General features: G+C 42.0%; 1 protein-coding gene across 7 annotated transcripts in view; it reads right to left on the bottom strand.

Moving 5' to 3' along the window:
- Positions 1-768: 768 nt before the first annotated feature.
- Positions 769-22,683, bottom strand: part of prox1a (prospero homeobox 1a) — a 37,641-nt gene continuing 15,726 nt past the window's right edge. For 6 of the 7 annotated variants that reach the window (XM_013137541.4, XM_029125569.2, XM_034297464.1 and 3 more), the window contains exons 5-7: positions 21,941-22,048; positions 15,442-15,636; positions 1,356-1,541 (exon numbers count right to left, since the gene is read on the bottom strand). In XM_013137541.4, the coding sequence (XP_012992995.3) occupies positions 1,356-1,541; positions 15,442-15,636; positions 21,941-22,048 (489 nt within the window). Of the gene's footprint in view, positions 1,542-15,441; positions 15,637-21,940; positions 22,049-22,683 lie in introns of all 7 variants that reach the window. The other variant, XM_034297465.1, reaches the window with a different exon arrangement.

Genomic DNA, 22,683 nt, shown 5'->3' with positions numbered 1-22,683 from the left:
GAAAAGCTGCAGTTGCTTCATGCGTTTTCCTGTTTTGCTCAGGACCACAGAGATCAGGTACGTTGTTGCAATTCAGCCAGTCACTCATAGAGATCAATCAACTGAGCAGTGGGTTGGTTAGTAGATACAGGTGTTAGTGATTGGCTGGAACCAGGTACTACATTACCGACAGCTTTAACTACCACATGGTGAAAACACCCAATGAGTCTCGGAAGAATAAGAAGCAGAAGAAGGAAAATAATGATAGGAAATAAACAGCGACAGCCAAGTTTTTCTTGCACTGAGCTGCTAGGTTATAATTGTGGGATTTGGAAATGTAACTGCGATTTTTTTTTTTACCAAATGGTTAATAGAGTGATTTTGGGAAAGGGAAGGGTGTGTCTGTGTCCTCAATATGAAGGGCATTTTTTGTTTGTGTGTTTTCTAAAGTAGGGGAACACTGCTATCTTGAAAGTTTATTCCAGATGTCCACCATTGAAGTGTATAGCAACTCAACATGTTCTTTCTCTCAATGGGAGAAGGAGAGCGTCTTGTTACTCTCACGTTGTGCTGAAGTGGTCAGGAGGGAGGAAATGACCTTCCGTTTGAAATGTCCCCAGTAGAAATGAGATACAGTTTTCCTACTCGTCCCAAGGTGAAGTTGTCTGAATGCTTTCAGTAGAAAACCTTCCCTCTCAAAGCTTAGATGTCTGAGTCTTTTTATTGGAGCATAAAACCACTTAGGCTATAGATCCAAAACAATGAGGTCTTATCAAAATGTAGTATATGTTTTTTTTTATGTATTTTTTATGGGGGTTAAAATATTTTGTGGCATATTTGTCTGTGAGTACAATGAGATGTATGCAGGGGACATCTTTTCTGACTAAAGGACCTTTCAGTCAAAATAACTGCAACAACAATTATATATACTCTCGAAAGTGTTCTGTTCGTCCAAAGATGCACAACTGTTCCTGTCCTTTAGGTTTGTTGGTCACAATGTGTTTCTCTTCAGTTAAGCCACAGATTCGCACAACGAGCTCAACAGTGTCTCCAAATATTTGGAGACAACAGTGTTTACAAAAACTGTAATAGACTGTGTTGTACTAAAAACTGTGCATGTGCCCATTTAAAAAAGAAAAGAAAATGCTTCTGTTTACCTTTTTGAGTATGGACCTTTTTTGTTTTTTGCAATCACCAAGCAAAACTGACTGAAAGACGTATTTTCAACATATTTTCAACGTCTTTTCAACATCTTTTCCATATATATTAAAAAAATATGCCTTTTACAATGTCTTTTCAAATTCTTGTGCTCAAAGGACAGCCTGTATGTGCAGTGGGAAGATCACTGCAATCCCGAAACATCACCCAGCTCCTTGTTATTCGTGCAGTAGCTCTTGCAGACAGTTAGGTGATTTGAAAACCTCAGGGACCTCACTGTCCAGTTTGCAGATCACCTTATAGATAGCCTTCTTCCAGGACGGGTCCACGTCTTTACCAGCCACTATCGCATTGAAAAACTCCCTCAGCGTGATTTGGGCCACTTCCAGGAAACGCTCCGGAACCTGAAAAGGGAGCGAGAGACTTTTATTTTCTACTTGCTTTGATAGTGTAAACACATCTTCCCCACACCAATAAAATTAACACCGAAACATTACACAGGGAGAAAGACAAAGGGGGGAAAGAGTGATGCAGAGAGGGACAATGGCGTTATTAAAGGCACAAGGTCACAGACTGTGTTTAGCAGGTAGATTCCAGTGTTAATGACATCTGGAGGTTGTAAGTCCTGCTAGAGTATTGATGAACATACTGACATAGTATAGACCTGAGTATTGATGAACATACTGACATAGTATAGACCTGAGTATTGATGAACATACTGACATAGTATAGACCTGAGTATTGATGAGCATACAGACATAGTATAGACCTGAGTATTGATGAGCATACAGACATAGTATAGACCTGAGTATTGATGAACATACAGACATAGTATAGACCTGAGTATTGATGAACATACTGACATAGTATAGACCTGAGTATTGATGAACATACTGACATAGTATAGACCTGAGTATTGATGAACATACTGACATAGTATAGACCTGAGTATTGATGAACATACTGACATAGTATAGACCTGAGTATTGATGAACATACTGACATAGTATAGACCTGAGTATTGATGAACATACTGACATAGTATAGACCTGAGTATTGATGAACATACTGACATAGTATAGACCTGAGTATTGATGAACATACTGACATAGTATAGACCTGAGTATTGATGAACATACTGACATAGTATAGACCTGAGTATTGATGAACATACTGACATAGTATAGACCTGAGTATTGATGAACATACTGACATAGTATAGACCTGAGTATTGATGAACATACTGACATAGTATAGACCTGAGTATTGATGAACATACAGACATAGTATAGACCTGAGTATTGATGAACATACTGACATAGTATAGACCTGAGTATTGATGAACATACTGACATAGTATAGACCTGAGTATTGATGAACATACTGACATAGTATAGACCTGAGTATTGATGAACATACTGACATAGTATAAACCTGAGTATTGATGCACATACTGACATAGTATAGACCTGAGTATTCATGTGCATACAGAGATAGCATAGCTCAGAATATGAATGTGCATACAGAGATAGCATAGCTCAGAGTATTAATTTGCATACAGAGATAATATAGGCCTGAGTATTCATGTACATATAGAGACGCTAATGCCACCTTTAACACACACACACACACACAGACTACATTCGTTGTTACTTCAACAGTATTCATAGTCATTTAAAAATGAATGGTCACACCTGTGTTCCCATATTCAAGTCTCTTAACTCCCTTTACTCTGCCTACAACCAGATGACATAATACCTCTTTTCCCTTTTCAATACCTGGCCAGACTGCCTCGTAATGTTCTCCCTGTGAGTTTGTGTGTGTGTATGTATGTATGTGTGTATTTGTATGTGTGTATTTGTGAGTGTGTGTGTGTGTCTCTGGAGAGAGATGGAGAGAGAGATGGAGAGAGAGATGGAAAGAGAGATGGAGAGAGGGAGAGAAAAAGAAAGAGAGATGAGGTAAATGGGGAAGGAGACTAAGACAGAGTAAGACACAGAGAAAGACTGACACTGTAAACAGATAAACATACAACATTTAAAATGCACGGGACATTTTTTTCCTCCAAATTTAAGATTTTTCAGTTTAGTTTTTTGCTGTATGTTAATTTATGTTTCTTATTTTACAGTTGCTTTGGCAATGTAAATAAATGTTTACCACGCTATTAAAATGAAGTGGTCAGGATTGACACAGACCAAGACAGATAGAAACTGTTAGGGTGAAGAACATCTAAATCTTCCTCCCTTGTGTTTTGTAAAATAAATATCTTCTCTCTCTACTCAATTCCACACTCTCTCTTTCTTCCCTCCCCCTCTCCCTCCCTCCCCCTCTCCTTCCCTCTGCCCTCCCCCTCCCTCTGCCCTTCTCTCTCCATCCCTGTCTTCTTTCTGGCGACCAGGACGCAGGATAAGGGACTGAGCCCAGAAAAGAACACACACACACACACACACACACACATACACAGTTAGGTAGAGAGAAAGGAGACAGAAAGAGAGAAAGGAGACAGAGAGAGAGAAAGAGGGAGAGGGTGAGAGAATGAGTGAGACAGAGGGAAAGAGGGAGACAGACAGAATGAGTGAGACAGAGGGAAAGAGGGAGACAGACAGAATGAGTGAGACAGAGGGAAAGAGGGAGACAGACAGAATGAGTGAGACAGAGGGAAAGAGGGAGACAGACAGAGCCATCTGTATTGATGGCCTGAATTAGACCTCTTTATTGAGCTGATTTATGATGGAGAAGACATCTGCATGTGTGTTTGTGTGTTTGAGTGTGGGTGTGTGCATTTGGATGTGTGTGTGCATACTCATGTGTGTGAGTTTGTGCGCGTGCGTGTGTGTGTGTGAGGCCCCAACAAAAGGCCAACAGCTGAGTGTCATCACAATGAGAGGAGGTGACAAACCGTTAGAGCCTCCAACAGCACGCTGAGACAAAAGGGTTTGTGACAAGAATAGCTCTCTCGCCCTGTCCCAGTCTTTCTTTCTCTCTGTGTTTCTATCTCTATACATCCCTTGCTCTTTTTTCCTACCCTCACCTTCTTTCTTTCTTTCTCTCCCTTTCTATCAAAACACGTTACTACATTCAGCATGTGTGTCTGTCCCTCTGTGTCTGTCTCTGGATATGTTATAGCGTGTGTGTGTGTGTGTGTCTCCACTGCTCCGTGGGTGGATGACCTTGGAACGTCCCGCCCCACCAGGTCTGAGGGTGGACAATCACACCAGATTCACATCTACTGTATATCAGTCGTTTGTCTAAGTGGGAAACACTCCTGTTATTTGGAAATTGTCCACCAGCGGCAGTTCAGTCTAAACAGGCCTTTAGAGCAGTTTAGACTGACACAATGGGTAGACAAACGGAACTGTGTAAAATCAATAGCATATGAATTACATACAAATAATCAAAACTGTCTAAAATCAATCAATTGTATACAAACGATTCAGCTCTATGAAATGAATAAATTACAAACAAAATTATTCAACTGTGTAAAATCAATAGCATGTGAATTACATACAAATAATCAAAACTGTCTAAAATCCATCAATTGTATACAAATGATTCAGCTCTATGAAATGAATAAATTACCAACCAAATTATTCAACTGTGTAAAATCAATGAACGTACTCGGTAAAAGGATATGAATGTAGCCAGGGATTTAATTAGAACTGAGACTTCCCTGAAACATTCCTCAGCCTCTGAACAAACCAATAAATGGACATCCCCGACACCTTCATCTGTCTCTCCATACCTTCATCTCTCTCTACACCTTCATCTGTCTGTCTACACCTTCACCTGTCCGTCTACTTCAGCTTGTTTTCTCTTGCATTCCATTTTTATTTCAAACAATTAGAATGGATTTTTCCAACTATGCTTTATATTCGCATTAACCAATCATGTGTACATTGCTATGTGTCTTAAGTAACATACAGCCTATTCCACATAGCTACCATAGGAACTGATAATTCAAAGTCACGTGAACGATTTCTGGAGATATGATTTGATTGGCTAAAGTCCACCCCATTCCATCTCCATTGGTTGGATATGTTTCGTCCGCCCTAAATTTCACTATTTCTTCGAGTTTTACACTTTCTAAGTAGTAGTAGAATACATCGCCAGCGATATTATAGGTTTTTGATAAGTAATCAAGCTCAATCGAAATACAATAGTCTAAATTTGTATACGTATTCGGCCTAATTCCATTCCAAACCCCAAACATGGCCTAATTCCATTCCAAACGGCTGTAGCACTTCCGATGCACTTCATACAGAGCGACGTACGTTGCGGTTTGGAAAACAGGCGTAACTCTGTTGTAACTAAGTCCATCTAAAGGCTACGTGCATCGTTAAACCATAGTAAGTGCCCGTTATCGGGAAATCGGGCCCAGGAAATAATCGGCTGCAATGTCTATACTGTCTCTCTGTATTCTCCAAAAAAGCCTGATTTTTATCCAGAACCACAGTTAAAATTTTTTTTTTTGAAATTCTTAGATCCTTATAAGGTGTTGGGCTAATTTCATACCTCTATTTAGAATTTTGTAACATTGAAGTTTGTGACTCATTTGAATTGTGTTTTTACATATTTTGTTATGTATTTTTAACAGATACTTCCCTTTTGTTATGTCGTTTCTCTAGTGGTTGAATTTAGCTGATGGTTCTGGACCAACTGCTCTAAAGGGCCACTCCCTAGGCTAGTTGCCTGAGAACGCCCTGTTCAGACAAAACAGTTCTGGATTGGTAACTGTTAATGAAACTGTGGTCGGACTTATCTCCATTTCTTTGTTTGGAAAACAGTTATTTCTCATTGCTTTCACACACAATGTTAATGTTAATCATATTTTGTCAAACTAGAAAATGCTAATCTCACTTGAGTAAATCGTGTCAAACAAAATGTATAAACCTTGGTCACAACCGATACAAACTACTCCCTTGAATGTGAACGTCTTCTGCGCAAATACAAAACTTTTTTGAGAATGGACCAAGCAAGGGGAAGAGAAGAGGGATTCAGTTGAGGGAAAGAGGGGTTCAGATGAGGGAAAGAGGGGTTCAGATGAAGGGAAGAGAAGAGGGGTTCAGATGAGGGGAAGAGAAGAGGGGTTCAGATGAGGGGAAGAGAAGAGGGGTTCAGATGAGGGGAAGAGAAGAGGGGTTCAGATGAAGGGAAGAGGGGTTCAAATGAGGGGAAGAGAAGAGGGGTTCAACTGGATAATGGTGGAGTAACTCAAAGTGGAATACAAAGAACTATAAGAGGAAATGTCTGCCACAATTATTGACTGTGTTGTCAATCATGGCCTGTCCATGAGAATGACTAGACATCTGGTCCAGCACAATTTCAGCAAATCAACCGTGGCTTCAATAAAAACCATATTCAAAACTGACAATAGGTAAATACGTATATAAAATATATATTAAATACATTTTAGAAATTGCTGTGTTTTTACCGTGATTTGTAAACTAAGTGTATTTTATTCTCTGTACACAGTATTATTCAACGACAAAATGAAAAAGCAAAAAATCTGTAAAGCCTTTGGTTTTATACAGTCCAGGCAGTGATATACAGTGACAAAGACACATGTTCCGTAAGTATTTATGACATGAAATGTTTGTGATATTTGCTATATTTGAAAATTACCTGCCAGGTGACATAGTAATGAAATAGGAATCGCCATGACTTTTTTCCCTGGTGCATCGCAAGGGAAAACCTTAGATGTGATGTTGATGAAAAACTCTTGCCAGACCAACAACAGCGATAGGATGTCCACAAAGAACATGGGAACTTGTAGTGTTACGTACCATGAGGAGATGCAATTCATTGTTGCAGTTTTCTGTTTTTATGGATGTCATTTTGTGGCATATTTTCAGCTCACTATGTGTGACAACACATGTAATAAATATGTAAAAACTGACATTCTGTACAAATGTGAATTTCCTGTTTACATGTAACACATCGCCACAAAAATACATGCACTCTATACATACACAGGTGCCTACCCTTTCTCTGTGTAATACAGTAATGTAGAGTATCGACTATTCCCAGTAGATTTTACCTACTGTTGAAATTGTTATCTAAAAAGCTCAGTGTGATACACAACAGCATTCAGCTCGACAAAACTGACATTCTTGTATAGTACAGCAGGAGTCAGTGTCAACAAAAAAGTAGAATAAAACAGAAATTTGGATAAAACTAACATTTCCAGGGTTGAGTGCCATGGTGAAAAAACACTTTGACCAGTACGGCTCACGCGATAACAAAATCACTATTCACTTTGGTGGCATTGGCCAACTTATTGACCAGGTTTTGATGCATGAATTAAATGTTTTGGGTGAATGTCCCATGAAACAGTTGTGACAATTGCACTTACAGTTTAGAGAATGTTAAGACGGTTTAAAAAAATGAGCGATTGAGAAAAACTGTAACTAAGTGGTCACACAGTCAAGAAAAACTAAAATATGGATCATAGTATTTTAGGTGAGTCTGAATGTCTGACTAAATGACTGCCTGTCTGTCTGACTGAATTACTGTCTGACTGACTGAATTACTGAAAGGCTGTCTGTCTGTCTGTCTGAATTACTGTCTGACTGACTGAATTACTGAAAGGCTGTCTGTCTGTCTGTCTGAATTACTGTCTGTCTGACTGAGTAACCGTGTGTATTGCTGAATTACTGAATGACTGTCTGACTGACTGTCTGAATTACTGAATGAATTAGTGACTAACACCCAGACACACACATCCTTCATTCTTTCTCAACTCAGCCTTTCTCTGGTGACATCACTGGCTCCTGAGTGATGTGGGTTTGTGCGTGTTTCTGTGTGTGTGTGTGTGTGTGCTGAGACAATAGCCAGGGTCATCTGACCATGAGGCAGGCACTCGTATCACATGACAGCTCTGAAGGACGTGTCTTTGTCACTAAGACTCTGCCTATTGTCAGAGGCAGCTGTGCTGCACACACACACACACACACACACACACACTCATACACACATACACACACACACACTCATACACACACACACAGACCCCGTGTGACTCCAATCAGTCTCAGTAACAAAGACATCTCCTTCATCTTATCCTTGAGAATGCTTGAATGCCCACACAATCTCTAAAAACACACACACACACACACACACACACACACACACACACACACACACATACGTGCAAGGACAAACTCTAAAACACAATCTCTAAACACACTCGCATACATACATACATACGTACATGCACAAACAAACACACAGAGAAAAAAACACAGAGATTAAACACACACACACACACACACACACACACACTGCTGCCTCTGTGTATTTAACCCACTCCCTTAAAACTGTGGTCATCCTGACTCTACCGATACATGTCACACTACTCTGACTGTACTCTGACTGTACTCTAACGGTACTCTAACGGTACTCTAAATGTATACACTGAGTGCGATGGAGAGGAAAGAGGAGAAAAGGGCGAGGAGAGGATAGCAAAGTCTTTGAACTTCACCTCGTCTCAGAAGAGTGATTCATTACTCAAAGCTTAGGGGCAGGTTACAATGAAAACACACAAAGAAAGAGAGAAACAGAGAGGGAGAGAAGGGAGGAGTGAATAAGAGAGGCAGCAGAGGGAGATGGGGGGATGAAAGTGAGAGGCAGTGGAGGGAGAGAACGGGGGGAGGCCGCAGAGGGAGATGGGGGGTTGAGAGAGAGAGGCAGCAGAGGGAGAGAGGGAGAAATAGACCACTTCAGTATTCACATAGACACTAAATGTGTGTTAATTGACTGTTCTCTTCAATAGATATTGATCACACACACACAAACAAAACACTTTAACACAGACATATATATCTAAACATTCAACACACACACACACACACACACACACAGGAGAAGCCCCAGCAATGAAGAAAAAACTGTGAGAAACTACAAGAGAGAGAAATATATAGAAAGGGAGTGAGGTACATAGAGATATAAAAATATGTATATAAATAGAATGAGGGACATAGAGAGGGAAAAATATATATAAATGGAGGAATGGACATATACAGTGGTGTGAAAAGGTGTTTGTCCCCTTCCTGATTTCTTATTTTTTTGCATGTTTGTCACACTTAAATGTTTCAGATCATCAAACAAATTGAAATATTAGTCAGGGATAACACAAGTAAACAGAAAATGCAGTTTTGAAATGAAAGTTGTTATTATTAAGGAAAAACACAATCCAAACCTACATGGCCCTGTGTGAAAAAGTAATTGCCCCCTACAACCTAATAACTAGTTGGGCCATCCTTGGCAGCGACAACTGCAATCAAGCGTTTGCGATAACTTGCAAAGAGCCTTTTACAGTGCTGTGGAGGAATTCTGGCCCACTCATCTTTGGAGAATTGTTGTAATTCAGCGACATTGGAGGGTTTTCGAGCATTAACTGCCTTTTTAAGGTCTTTCCACAGCATCTCAATAGGATTCAGGTCAGGACTTTGACTAGGCCACTCCAAAGTCTTCATTTTGTTTTTCGTCAGCCATTCAGATGTGGACGTGCTGGTGTGTTTAGGATCATTGTCCTGCTGCAGAACCCAAGTTCGCTTCAGCTTGAGGTCATGAACAGATGGCCGGACATTCTCCCTCAGGATTTTTTGGTAGACAGCAGAATTCATGGTTCCATTTATCACAGCAAGTCTTCCAGGTCCTGAAGCAGCAAAACAGGCCCAGACCATCACACTACCACAACCCTATTTTACTGTTGGTATGATGTTCTTTTTATGAAATGCAGTGTTACTTTAACGCCAGATGTAATGGGACACACACCTTCCAAAAAGTTCAACATTTGTCACGTCAGTCCACAGAGTATTTACGAAAAGGTCTTGGGGATCATCAAGATGTTTTCTGGCAAAAATTAGACAAGCCTTAATGTTCTTTTTGCTCAGCAGTGGTTTTCGTCTTGGAACTGTGCCATGGAGGCCATTTTTGCCCAGTCTCTTTCTTATGTTGGAGTCATGAACACTGACCTTAACTGAGGCGAGTGAGGCCTGCAGCTCTTTGGAGCTGGGGTCTTTTGTGACCTCTTGGATGAGTCGTCGCTGCGCTCTTGGGGTAGTTTTGGTAGACTGGCCACTCCTGGGAAGTTTCACCACTGTTCCATGTTTTCGCCATTTGTGGATAATGTCTCTCACTGTGGTTCACAGACTGATAGATCTCAATTACTTTCTCTCTCATTTGTTCCTGAATTTCTTTGGATCTCGGCATGATGTCTAGCTTTTGAGGATCTTTTGGTCTACATCACTTTGTCATGCAGGTCCTATTTCAATGATCTCTTGATTGAGGACAGGTGTGGCAGTAATCAGGCCTGGGTGTGCCTGGAGAAATTGATCTCAGGGGTGATAAACCACAGTTATGTTTTAACGGGTGGGCAAACACTTTTTCACACAGGGCCATGTAGGTTTGGATTTTGTTTCATTTCAAAACTGCATTTTGTGTTTACTTGTGTTATCCTTGACTAATATTTCAATTTGTCTGATGTTCTGAAACATTTAAGTTTGACAAACTAATAAGAAATCAGGAAGGGGACAAACACTTTTTCACACCACTGTAGAGAGAGAAATATATATATATGGAGGAAGGGACACAGAGAGAGAGAACGGTATGATTACACACAAAAAAAAAAATTCTCTTGTGTTACTGACACTGAATAACAGTTACAAAAACATCCTTCATGAAACAGGATTTACAGTTCATACTAATACTGATGGTTGTTCCACCTAGAGTCTGAAAGAGATAAAGTGCCAGAGAACAGAAAGAGGTCGGTCTTCCTGTTGTCTAATGGGGTGAGAACTGACAGGACAGCTTAGTCCAGAAACCCGAGTGTGAACCCTCTGCAGTCTCCAGGAGTGTGTGTATATAGGTCTGTGTGTGTTAATATGTGTGCATGTGTGTGTATACGGGTATGTATTGACCCGTTTACTAAAATAGTAATGAGCTCCAAAACCATCAGCTGTCAACTGAACTCTATTTCAACTAAACTACATAAGGAACTCCTTCCTGTGCTTGGTACACCTACGTTAAATATAATACATTTCTCCCTGTCCTCTGGATGTTTGACAAACTCGCTAAAAGTGGCAGTAATAAAGGCTCATAAAAAAAATAAAATCACGCCTCTGTCGGGGTAAATTAAACAAATATCGATCTGTATCGAACCTCCAGTTCCTCTCTACACATATTTTAGAGAAAGCTTTTTCTCTGTAACTCACCGCCTTCCTGAAGACAATAATATGACTGAAATTCTCCCCTCCTCATCATCACTGAGACCAGACTGGTGAAGGTGGCTTTTACACGGCCCATCTGTATTTACTGACCCGTTGGGAACCTGAACATGCAGAAGCATTGATGTGGTCCATGTACTCTTGTAATGTCCACCTGTCACAGCTCCAAGAGGACTGGCCAACCCCCAGAGTCTGATTCCTCTCTAGGTTTCTTCCTCAGTTTTGTCACTAGTAGGGAGTTTTTATAAGTCACTGTGCATCCTTTTTTATTCTTGCTTGCTCTTTGGGGTTTCAAGCTGGTTATTTGAAAGAGCACATTGTGACAACTGCTAATGGAAAAATTAGACCCTCTTTAAACTCCTAATGTCACACCCTCTCCTCCACACACAAACACACATATTTACACTCACATGCACCACCACACACAGTGTGTACTTGCAAGCCATAAACCTTAAGTGTGTATCTAGATGATGGGGCTGTACAGTAGAAGCTTTTCCTGTCAACTTTAGACTCACTCCAACAGACACTGACCAGAGCCCAACACCTCCCCTGTGAGTGTGTGTGTGTGTGTGTGTGTGAGTGTGTGTGTGTCTGTCTGTGAGTGTGTGTCTGTGTTTCTGCCAACTTTGGAAGAAAGCCTATTCTTCCAAACCAGAATGAAAAGAGATAGAAGATTTATTCTCCTTCAAACTGGCATGAAGCTGGGGTGAACACCTTCACCAGGAATCTGGCAACACCCGTTTCTTTAACTAGACATCAACCAATACACATCTCTCTCACTCTCTTTCAGTGTTCTCCGGTTCTACTTCTGTAGTTACTCACTGGCCTGCTGGCAAAAAAATATCCTGGGGTGGGAGAGAGAAAGGAGGCGAGTAGAAATTAATGAAAGGAGAAGAGAGGAAGAGCAGAGTGAGGAGAGAGTAGAGAGAGATGTAATTGTTGATTAATTTAAGTTCCTTTTCTAACTGACACAACCTCTCAATGCAAGCTAAAGGTATGTTTCACACACACACACACACACACACACACGTACATACACTGAATGTCGCCATGTCGTGATTAGCTGATCATGTGAATCTTACAAAAAGGGAGAGTAAAAGAATAACAGAGGGAGGAACTATAATAGCATTGTCCATGGGGAAAAGGTGTGGGAGGAGAGGAGCTGAGGAGGGGAGGAATGGTGAAGAGGAGAGGGGAGGAGGTGAGGAATGGTGAAGAGGAGAGGGGAGGAGCTGAGGAGGGGAGGAATGGTGAAGAGGAGAGGGGAGGAGGTGAGGAATGGTGAAGAGGAGAGGGGAGGAGCTGAAGAGGGGAGGAATGGTGAAGAGGAGAGGGGGAGGTAGATGGGGGACAGTCCAAGGTGGAACTCTGATGATGCTAAATTTGTCAACGAAGGAAACTGTCTGTGTGTAAGTCTGTGTGTGTGTGTGTCTGTGTGTGTATGTCTGTGTGTGTGTGTGTGTGTCTGTGCGTGTGTGTAAGTCTGTGTGTGTGTGTCTGTGCGTGTAAGTCTGTGTGTGTGTGTCTGTGTGTGTATGTTTGTGTGTGTGTGCGTGTATGTGTGCGTGCGTGTGTGTGTATGTGTGTGTGTCTTTGTGTTTGTCTGTGTTTATATCTCTGTGTGTGTGTGTGTCTGTGTGTATGTCTGTGTGTGTGTGGAATAGTTGCTGAATATGCTGTGGTTACACTTTCACGGTTCGATGTTTAACAGAAAAGGAGCAAAATATGGAAGGATGAAAAGAGACAGAGATACAGAGAATGAAGGTGGAGGGATACAGAAGACAGAGATACAGAGAATGAAGGTGGAGGGATACAGAAGACAGAGATACAGAGAATGAAGGTGGAGGGATACAGAAGACAGAGATACAGAGAATGAAGGTGGAGGGATACAGAAGACAGAGATACAGAGAATGAAGGTGGAGGGATACAGAAGACAGAGATACAGAGAATGAAGGTGGAGGGATACAGAAGACAGAGATACAGAGAATGAAGGTGGAGGGATACAGAAGACAGAGATACAGAGAATGAAGGTGGAGGGATACAGAAGACAGAGATACAGAGAATGAAGGTGGAGGGATACAGAAGACAGAGATACAGAGAATGAAGGTGGAGGGATACAGAAGACAGAGATACAGAGAATGAAGGTGGAGGGATACAGAAGACAGAGATACAGAGAATGAAGGTGGAGGGATACAGAAGACAGAGATACAGAGAATGAAGGTGGAGGGATACAGAAGACAGAGATACAGAGAATGAAGGTGGAGGGATACAGAAGACAGAGATACAGAGAATGAAGGTGGAGAGACACAGAAGACAGAGATACAGAGAATGAAGGTGGAGGGATACAGAAGACAGAGATACAGAGAATGAAGGTGGAGGGATACAGAAGACAGAGATACAGAGAATGAAGGTGGAGGGATACAGAAGACAGAGATACAGAGAGTATCTGTATCCCATCCATCAAATAAACTACCAAACAATACATTTCACAGCCCTACAACATCAAGAAATGTAAAAAAGAGAGGAGTCTTCCTAGCACATTTCCCTAACCCAAACCAACCTGAAAAACCCCTGATCAGTGCCTCGATGATCGGGCCATTTTGGCAAAACAGCATCACTGGCAACATTGCATCTACAGTGCTGTTTTGCTGTAACCAGACACAGGGGCAGATGATCTGACCACAACCTGGATAACAGACAAACCTGGTTACCACCAGCGAGGGCAGGCTTGTCTGGTTCTGCTCCCAGGAAGAGACGGAGACAGAGCTGCACACTCTCTGTTACACTGTAATGCCCAGACCTCAGAGAAGTGTCCTTTAACAAAGATATCACTGCAAATCATCTATAACCATGAAAGAGAAAAAAACCCGTCTAAAACGAATTGCATGACAAAAACCAACTGTGTAGTTTTTTCAACTGGGTAGTGTCTCTCGGACTGTGGCCTTCCTGACACAATCTGAGAGACAGCCAGGGAACGACAGATCTGGGCTTTTCACTGAATGACTCAAAGAGCCAAGTCGGTAACAAAAGCTGAACTCCCCATCATTTGTCCTTATTGGTCACATGGACATCTAACATGCCCATGATAATTACTAATATAAATATATATTATAGTAGCTAAATCAGCCCAAGTTAAAAACGCGAATGCTCCTGTTGTAGGCGTAAAATAATCTTTATGTATAAATACTAATATGTCAAATATATATTTTATTCTAATTGTTAAATAAGATAATTGTTTTAGGGGTGCAACCAAATCATGTGCTGGTACCCACAACTGGATTACTCAGTGGCATCAGTGAAAACAGAAAAACTGTTTGTATACTTTGATAATGTCAGTTAAGTCTACTGAGTTAAACTGGATTGAGAGGGAAGGAGAGAGTGGAGAGAGAGGAGTGAGGGAAGGGGGGAGAGGGAAGGGGGGAGAGAGGAGAGAGAGGGAGAGGAGAGAGAGAGAGGAGAGAGGGAAGGGGGGAGAGGGAAGGGGGGAGAGAGGAGAGAGAGGGAGAGGAGAGAGAGAGAGGAGAGAGAGAGATGAGAGAGAGAGAAGAGAGAGAGGGAGAGGAGAGAGAGGAGAGAGGGGAGGGAGGAAGACGAGACAGGGGAAACAGATGCAGGGATGAAGAAGAGCTCAGCTGCAGCACCTCTCTTAACAAGCCGCCTGAGTTACCGTCATTACCCACAATCCCCTCTTCCTAACCACCAGAGTGTGTTTGTGTCCTCCTGTGGATGCGAGTGTGTGTGTGTGTGTGTGTTAGGTTAAATGCTGTGTAATGGGCATCTAAATGCTGCTGATGTTACTGTGTTTAACAGCCTGCGGTCCCAGTGGACAGATACTGAGAAAGAGATAGAGAGGGACAGAAAGAGAGAGAGAGAGAGAGAGAAAGAGATGGAAAGATAGAGAGAGGGAGGGGGGTAGAGGGAGGGGAGGGATCGAAATGTAAACGCAGCAAATTGCTTTGACAAGGACACCAGGCCCCAAGCACCATCCCCTCGCGCCTCACTTCACACACACACACACACACACCCACACATGACGCGTGCGCGCACGCACACACGCACACAGCAGTCTTAGCTGTACCTCAAAGTCGTTGGCCTTGTTGTAATGCATGTTGAGGGCCCTGTAGAGCTCCGACTCCCTGGCCACAGACAGCTCCTCGTTGGTGGTCACCCCTTCGTTGATGGCCTGGCGGGCAAACTTCTCCATCTGGATGTAGTAGAACTCCCGGAAGTTACTGAACCACTTGATGAGCTGGGATGTGATGCAGCGGTTAAACTACAACCAAAGAGAGCAAAGCGGATCAGTACCATTTATTATTATTTAATGTGTTGCTGGCTCTGATAAAGTTTAAAGTTGTGTTAATGTCCTACTTTGAAATATTTACAAGCACACAAATATATTTAGTACTGCACTCAGTTTTCCCTGTGCCACTCAGAAGTCCGATCATTACAACAATCATTATCTAGAGAGGTTTTTAGTTTAATTCCAGGTCACACTAAATATTAAGAGATATAATGCAACAAGAATGGTCCCTCAGCCTGCGACCAGATTGACTCAAGGTTTAGACCTTAACTGTCTTGATTAGCTTAATTAACATAATTACTATGGTTACCCAAACAGCCTTAACTACCCCCCGAACCCTAACTAGCGTAACTACCCAAGGTTCCCTAATAACTAACTTACTGTAAAAATGTAAAAAAATATATATATATTACAAGATCAAAACAAACTGGATGATGCAAAAAGCAAACAAATGAAAATGCCTGACATTGATAAGAGGTGACTGATGATGTCCCTAACTACCCCTGCAATCTGAACCAGTATAACTGCTGTAATATCCTTAACTACATTACCAAATACACCAAAGGGAGGCTGAAAGTGTGTGGGTCTGTACGTAAACGCTTTTGCTTGTGCTCCTGACTCTGGTGTGTGTGTGTTCAGTGGGCCTTGTGTTTGTGTGTTCAGTGGGTGTTGTGTGTGTGTTGTGTGTGTGTGTGTTCAGTGGGTGTTGTGTGTGTGTTGTGTGTGTGTGTGTGTTCAGTGGAGGGGAAAAACAGCTTTGACATGGAGATTAGAACAGGCATTGTTACAAGACATTGTCTCATAGGACCAAGGGATGACAGAGAAGGAGAGATAGAAGGAGAGATAGAAGGAGGTAGAGAGATGGAAGGAGGTAGAGAGCTAGAAGGAGGTAGAGAGATGGAAGGAGGTAGAGAGCTAGAAGGAGGTAGAAAGCTAGAAGGAGGTAGAGAGCTAGAAGGAGGTAGAGAGATAGAAGGAGGTTGAGAGATAGAAGGAGGTAGAGAGATAGAAGGAGGTAGAGAGATAGAGGGAGGTAGAGCGATAAAAGGAGGTAGAGAGATAGAGGGAGAGATGGAAGGAGGAAGAGAGATGGAAGGAGGTAGAGAGATAGAAGGTAGAGAGATAGAGGAAGGAAGAAAGATAGAGGGAGGTAGAGAGATAGAAGGCGGTAGAGAGATAGGAGGAGGTAGAGAGATGGAGGGAGGTAGAGAGATAGAAGGTAGAGCTAGAAGGAGGTAGAGAGATAGGAGGTAGAGAGATAGAAGGTAGAGAGATAAAAGGAGGTAGAGAGATAAAAGGAGGTAGAGAGACGGAGGGAACAGAGAGACAGAGAGGCAGAGAGAGGGAGTTACGTTTTCAGGAAAGTTGACATCATGGAGAATAAGTGATCATGTTTTGGTGAAGAGTGTTCTTGTGCATGTGTGGGTGTGTGTGTGTGTGTGTGTGTGTGTACGTGTGTGTGTGTGGGAGCAACCAAGAGCTTTAGAAAGTGTTTTTGCCAGACTGAGAATGGAGGGGAGATGGACAAAAGAGCAACGGCAGTAGAACGTGACAGTTCAGCAATTAAAATGCACACACACACACACACACACACGCATGCATGCATGCACGGACACAAACACACACACACACACAAACACACACACACCCCCCCCCACACACAAACACACACATACACCAGAAACTCAGCATTTAAGAAGCATGTCGTCTATATTTATACCCTTTACTGGAATATACATACACAAGTGAAATATGGCCACACACATTCACGTGCATTCAGTACACGCCTAAACAAAAGCAAAGTCACAAAATTAATGCTGACCTAACCACACATACACATCCAAATAAATTAGACGTCTATTTGATGTTATGTCTACAATCGTGAAGTGATTTTATTTCTTCACTGTTGTTGTGATTTTTTATTTCTGTAGTTTCACTAATGTTATTTCATTAATGTTATAGTGATGTAATTTTTGTAGTTGTACACATTTTATTTCCATAATGTTGCAGTGATGTATTTTCTGTTGTTTTTCTAATGTTATTTCCGTAATGTTGTAATAATTTCTGTAACGTTGTTGTGATGTTATTGCTCAAAAGATTGTAGCGACGTTATAAGCACGATGCTAGCAGGCACTGACAATCATGTAGAAAGCCCCCACACACAGGCATTCTGAAAACATACGCACCAAACTAAACCCCCCTCTAACATATTACCCTACAATCAGCACAAACCAAAAAGAAAGAAAGAGAAAGAGAGGGAGAGGGAGATAAAGAAAAAGGCTGAGGTCAGGGAATACCAGGTGGTGTTTGTGATGAAAAGAGAGAGTGTCATTCCTTTATTGTCTTACTGTGACAGGATGCTTTTTTTAGCCGAGCAGGGAAGCCCTGAGGCCAGGTGCTGGGGTCAATACGAACTGACCTCTGTTCAGGAACCAAACAGACATTCCCCATTCAACCACTGGAAAAAAGGCCATCTCTTTTCAATGGCTGAGTTGAAGTATTATTCAAAAACCACAACACATACATGTTTCAATTAAAAATTCTGATGAAATAAAGGCAGAACATGGGGTTGTGTCCTGTGAACATGGTAGTAACTAACCTATACTGTCTCTTCAGATGGAGTTTTTAACAGCCTTATAAATAATAAAAAATGTACATATATTGTTCCCGAGCAATTCCAAAAGTGCAGATTGTAATCAAACGAACCTCTACCTGGTTCACCTTATTCTAATCGTGTGTGTAGCTTGTGTATGTGTGTGTGTAGCTTGTGTGTGTGTGTGTGTGCACGCATGTGTGGAGTCATAACGAGGGTCTAATTAGAACTTACTCCTTGGTCACTGGCAAGTTCTAACAAGCTCTTAACAGAGATCTTAATTACTCTCCCGCAACTCACTCAAGATTCACCACTTGCACCCAGACGTCTCAAAACAAAGATGATGGTCTGGTCAAAAGGCAAGCGCTTTTACTGTGTAATTAGAGCGTGTGTGTGACTGCCTGTGTACGAGTGCTTAGCTGTGTAATAAGAGACTGTGTGTATGCCTCTCTCAGGAGTTGCGTTAAAAACCCGTTCCAAATCTTAACCATTAACTTCTCACCAGCAATGCCTAAACAATCACGTCCTAAGCGTTAAAGCAACAGAAATGAATGTCTGAACGTGGCCAAATCGACATTAGCCCCTGTTATATATACTATGTATACTATACTGTACATCTAAGTAGGTGTCTGTCTGTGTGTAACAGTGTCTGGTCGTGTGTGTGTGTGTGTCTGTGCGAAATAATGTCTGTTCATGTGTGCGTAACTGCGGTCAGGTCAACCCACTTCCCACAGTCAGGATCAGACATTCCCAGAACCCCCCTCTCCATTCAACTCCCATTAGGGAGTAATTTATGCCTAATTCCCCCATAGCAACTAACTGATCCCTCCAGCACATGCTGCCTATTGTCTTCATAGAGGCAAGGGAGAGACAAGTGAGAGACATGTGAGAGAGATGGAGAGATTCTTTTCTGTTTTTCATTTTAAGATCAAATATATTCAATTTCAAATGTAGGCCTAATTGGAAAGAATTTGAAAGAAAATGAGAGAGGGAGAAAGAGAGGTATACTAGAGAGAGATATAAATAGAGAAACATAAAAAGAGACATATAAAAAACTGAAGGAGGCATACAGAGAGAAATACAGACAGACAGAGCAACGGAGAGATAAAGAGAAAGAGCCCAACTCTGAGTCAGATTCTCATGTAATATTGTGATTATTGAATGACAACATCGTTAAACACAATGGTAGTAGTGTGACAGCGATCTGATTCTCATGTAATATTTTGATTATTGAATGACAACATCGTTAAACACAATGGTAGTAGTGTGAGAGCGATCTGATTCTCATGTAATATCGTGATTATTGAATGATAACATTGTTAAACACAGTGGTAGTAGTGTGAAAACAATCTATTTGTAATTCCAGTAATTACTAATTAAAGTAATCTAACACACTGAAAATCAGGTTTGTTTGTTGGAGTAAATAGGAAATACAATAAACGTATGCTGAATTCATTTGTAAAATGTACACAGGATGTAAGCGGACATTAATTCACAAATGTTCGGGATCCATTCTCACATGGTTTTGATAGTGTATCACACTCAGTTGTCCAATAGAAATGAATGGCAAACAACAAACATGGGATAGTCATTGTTACTACTTAATCAGGAGTGAATCTGATGACATACAGTTGCTGGGGACAAACACCCTAGCCGAGACATGCTAACCTCTCGCCATTTTCTCACATTTTCCAGGGCTTGACATCACTTATCTGCCACCTCATATGAACCACTGAACCTCGAATCCAAAACGCGGCACTATAGAACCCAATCAAAGATGCCTCGCTGTCCAATTAAATCCATAACAGTACCCAACGAATGGCAGGTCTACATGTGGCTGTCATGTCCTCAGGGCTGGGAGCAGGTATCCTACACTAGGCAAACCCGGTATCCAACGACAGCAGTCGCCACGGCAGCAAAACAAGGATGTGGCCAAGGAAGTGATCACCGTGGATACAGGCGGCCGAGGACAGCTGGTGTGTGTGTCTGCGTGTGTTTCTCATTTGAATAACGCGTCCTGAATCTGTCATGGCGTTGAGCAGCCCGTATGCTCCTTCAAACAACAAAACCAACCTCGTAAATAAATACCTCCTTTGTTTTGTTTTGTGTTGTGTTGTTAATTTGTTTGTTCGCCCCTCCTGGGCCATCATCCTTCTCTCCCCCTTCCTCACAGGCCAAAGAAACAGCTTGTCAAATAGGGTGGGAATGTGTGTGTGTGTGTGTGTGTACTTGTGTGTGAATGTGTGTATTGAGTTTGGGGTAAAGTGGGTTGAAAATGTGTTTTTGTGGTTTATGAATCAGTGCTTAGAATCCTGAATCCTGATTGGCTGTTAGCTGTGTTATATTAGTCTGTATACCACACATGACATCAATTCTTACTGATCTTATCGCATTGGTAACCAGTTTATGAGAGCAACAAGGCATCTCTGGGCTTTGTGGTACATGTCCAGTTAACCACAACTAAGCGCTGTGTCCAAGCACTCCGTGATGTGTCGTGCTTAACAACTGTCCTTAGTTATGGTGTAGCCATAATTATGGTGTGGCCATTCCCCACAACCATGCGTGCCATATCGCTGAAGTGTAACAAGATTCGGTAAAATAAATCATGTGAAGATCTGAAAATCTGTGGAAAATGTTGTGGCTAGAGTGTGTCTGAGCGTGTCTGTGTGTGTGTGTGTGTGTGTGTGTGTGTGTCTGAGCGTGTCTGTGTGTGTGTGTGTGTGTGTGTGTGAGGGTGAACGTGGAGAAGCTCCAACCCCCACAACCCCACCCACCCTTCAGATTAAGGCCAGTTATTATAATTGGGCGACAGAGAGTTGGCACAACGCTCCGTATTGCCCCATCTGTGCCAGTGTCACAAACACACACATACATACAGACACACACACCAAAACGGACTGATCACGCGAGGGACCGAGGGAAGGATAATGGTCACAGGGTGATGGAAGGAGGAAATGGGCTAAGGAGTGGAACAGCGGATAATAGCCAGAAGGATGACAGATATGCTGTGTGTGTGTGTGTTTCTGTGTGTGGTGATCTTTACTACACTTTCAGCATACCTCATACCTGAGCAGTGTGTTTCACATGACGCACTCATTCATATTCAGTAATGAAATTAAAATCAAATTAGAAGCAGAGATAAGAAGGGTGAGGAAAGGAGGAAGAGAGGATGAGGACAGAAGGAGGAAGAGAGGATGAGGACAGAAGGAAGAGAGGATGAGGACAGAAGGAAGAGAGGATGAGGACAGAAGAAGGAAGAGAGGATGAGGACAGAAGGAGGAAGAGAGGTTGAGGACAGAAGGAGGAAGAGAGGATGAGGACAGAAGGAAGAGAGGATGAGGACAGAAGGAAGAGAGGATGAGGACAGAAGAAGGAAGAGAGGATGAGGACAGAAGGAGGAAGAGAGGTTGAGGACAGAAGGAGGAAGAGAGGATGAGGACAGAAGGAGGAAGAGAGGTTGAGGACAGAAGGAGGAAGAGAGGATGAGGACAGAAGGAAGAGAGGATGAGGACAGAAGAAGGAAAAGAGGATGAGGACAGTAGGTGGAAGAGAGGATGTGGACAGAAGGAGGAAGAGAGGATGAGGACTGAAGGAGGAAGAGAGGTTGAGGGAACATGGAGAGCATGAGGAGGATACTGTCGTTTTCTGTACGAATGAAAGACAGACGACGAGAAAAATGCTCACCTTGACGTCTGAGAAGAACATCTTCAGCATGTTGGAGGAGGGATATCTGGTGTAGAAGAACATGAGCTTGGCTTTCTTTAGATGGTTTGGAGACAAGCCCTCCTGGATCTGACATGGGCACTGTCAAGGAACTCCACACAGTTGAGTAAGTACAGTTTAGTATAGGTCACTTTATTATAATCTAGTATAGTTCAGTACAGTCTAGTTTACTGTTAGGTATAGCACAGTTTAATATAGTACAGTCCTATGCAGTTTAATAAAAAAGTTCAGTGAAATGTAATGTAGTACATCATAGTTAATTATGATTCTGTAATTAATTAATCCTTTGACAGCACTACTCATGAAATAAATGTGTGTGTGTGTGTGTTTTGAGCACAGCTGTGCCCTCTCTTTCCGCAAGATGTTTGCCATTCTCTAATCTATCAGACATGTGGAAACATAGGGCGACTAATCAATAAGAAGCATGCAAGGTCACTTACCCTCCCACCCACCCACCAACTCCCCCAAAACCCTACTGAGGCCCGAACCCCCCACTAACCAAACCCTCCTCTGGAGGCACAGGGGGAATGGGAAGGGGAAATTAGGAACAGGGAAGTTTAACAATATTGCTTCAATCTGTCTACCATCACTAGCATTCTGTGATATAACGAGAGAGAAAGGCAGAGAAAGAGAGACACAGAAGGAAAGAGAGAGGCCTGGGGAAAGAGAAACAGAGAGAGAGAGAGAGATTAAGAGGGAAATAA

The sequence above is a fragment of the Esox lucius genome, chromosome 15, assembly GCF_011004845.1.
Source record: "Esox lucius isolate fEsoLuc1 chromosome 15, fEsoLuc1.pri, whole genome shotgun sequence".
NCBI lineage: Eukaryota > Metazoa > Chordata > Actinopteri > Esociformes > Esocidae > Esox > Esox lucius.
Note: the sequence above shows the minus strand (reverse complement) of the source record. Positions and strands in the feature narration are given on the sequence as shown.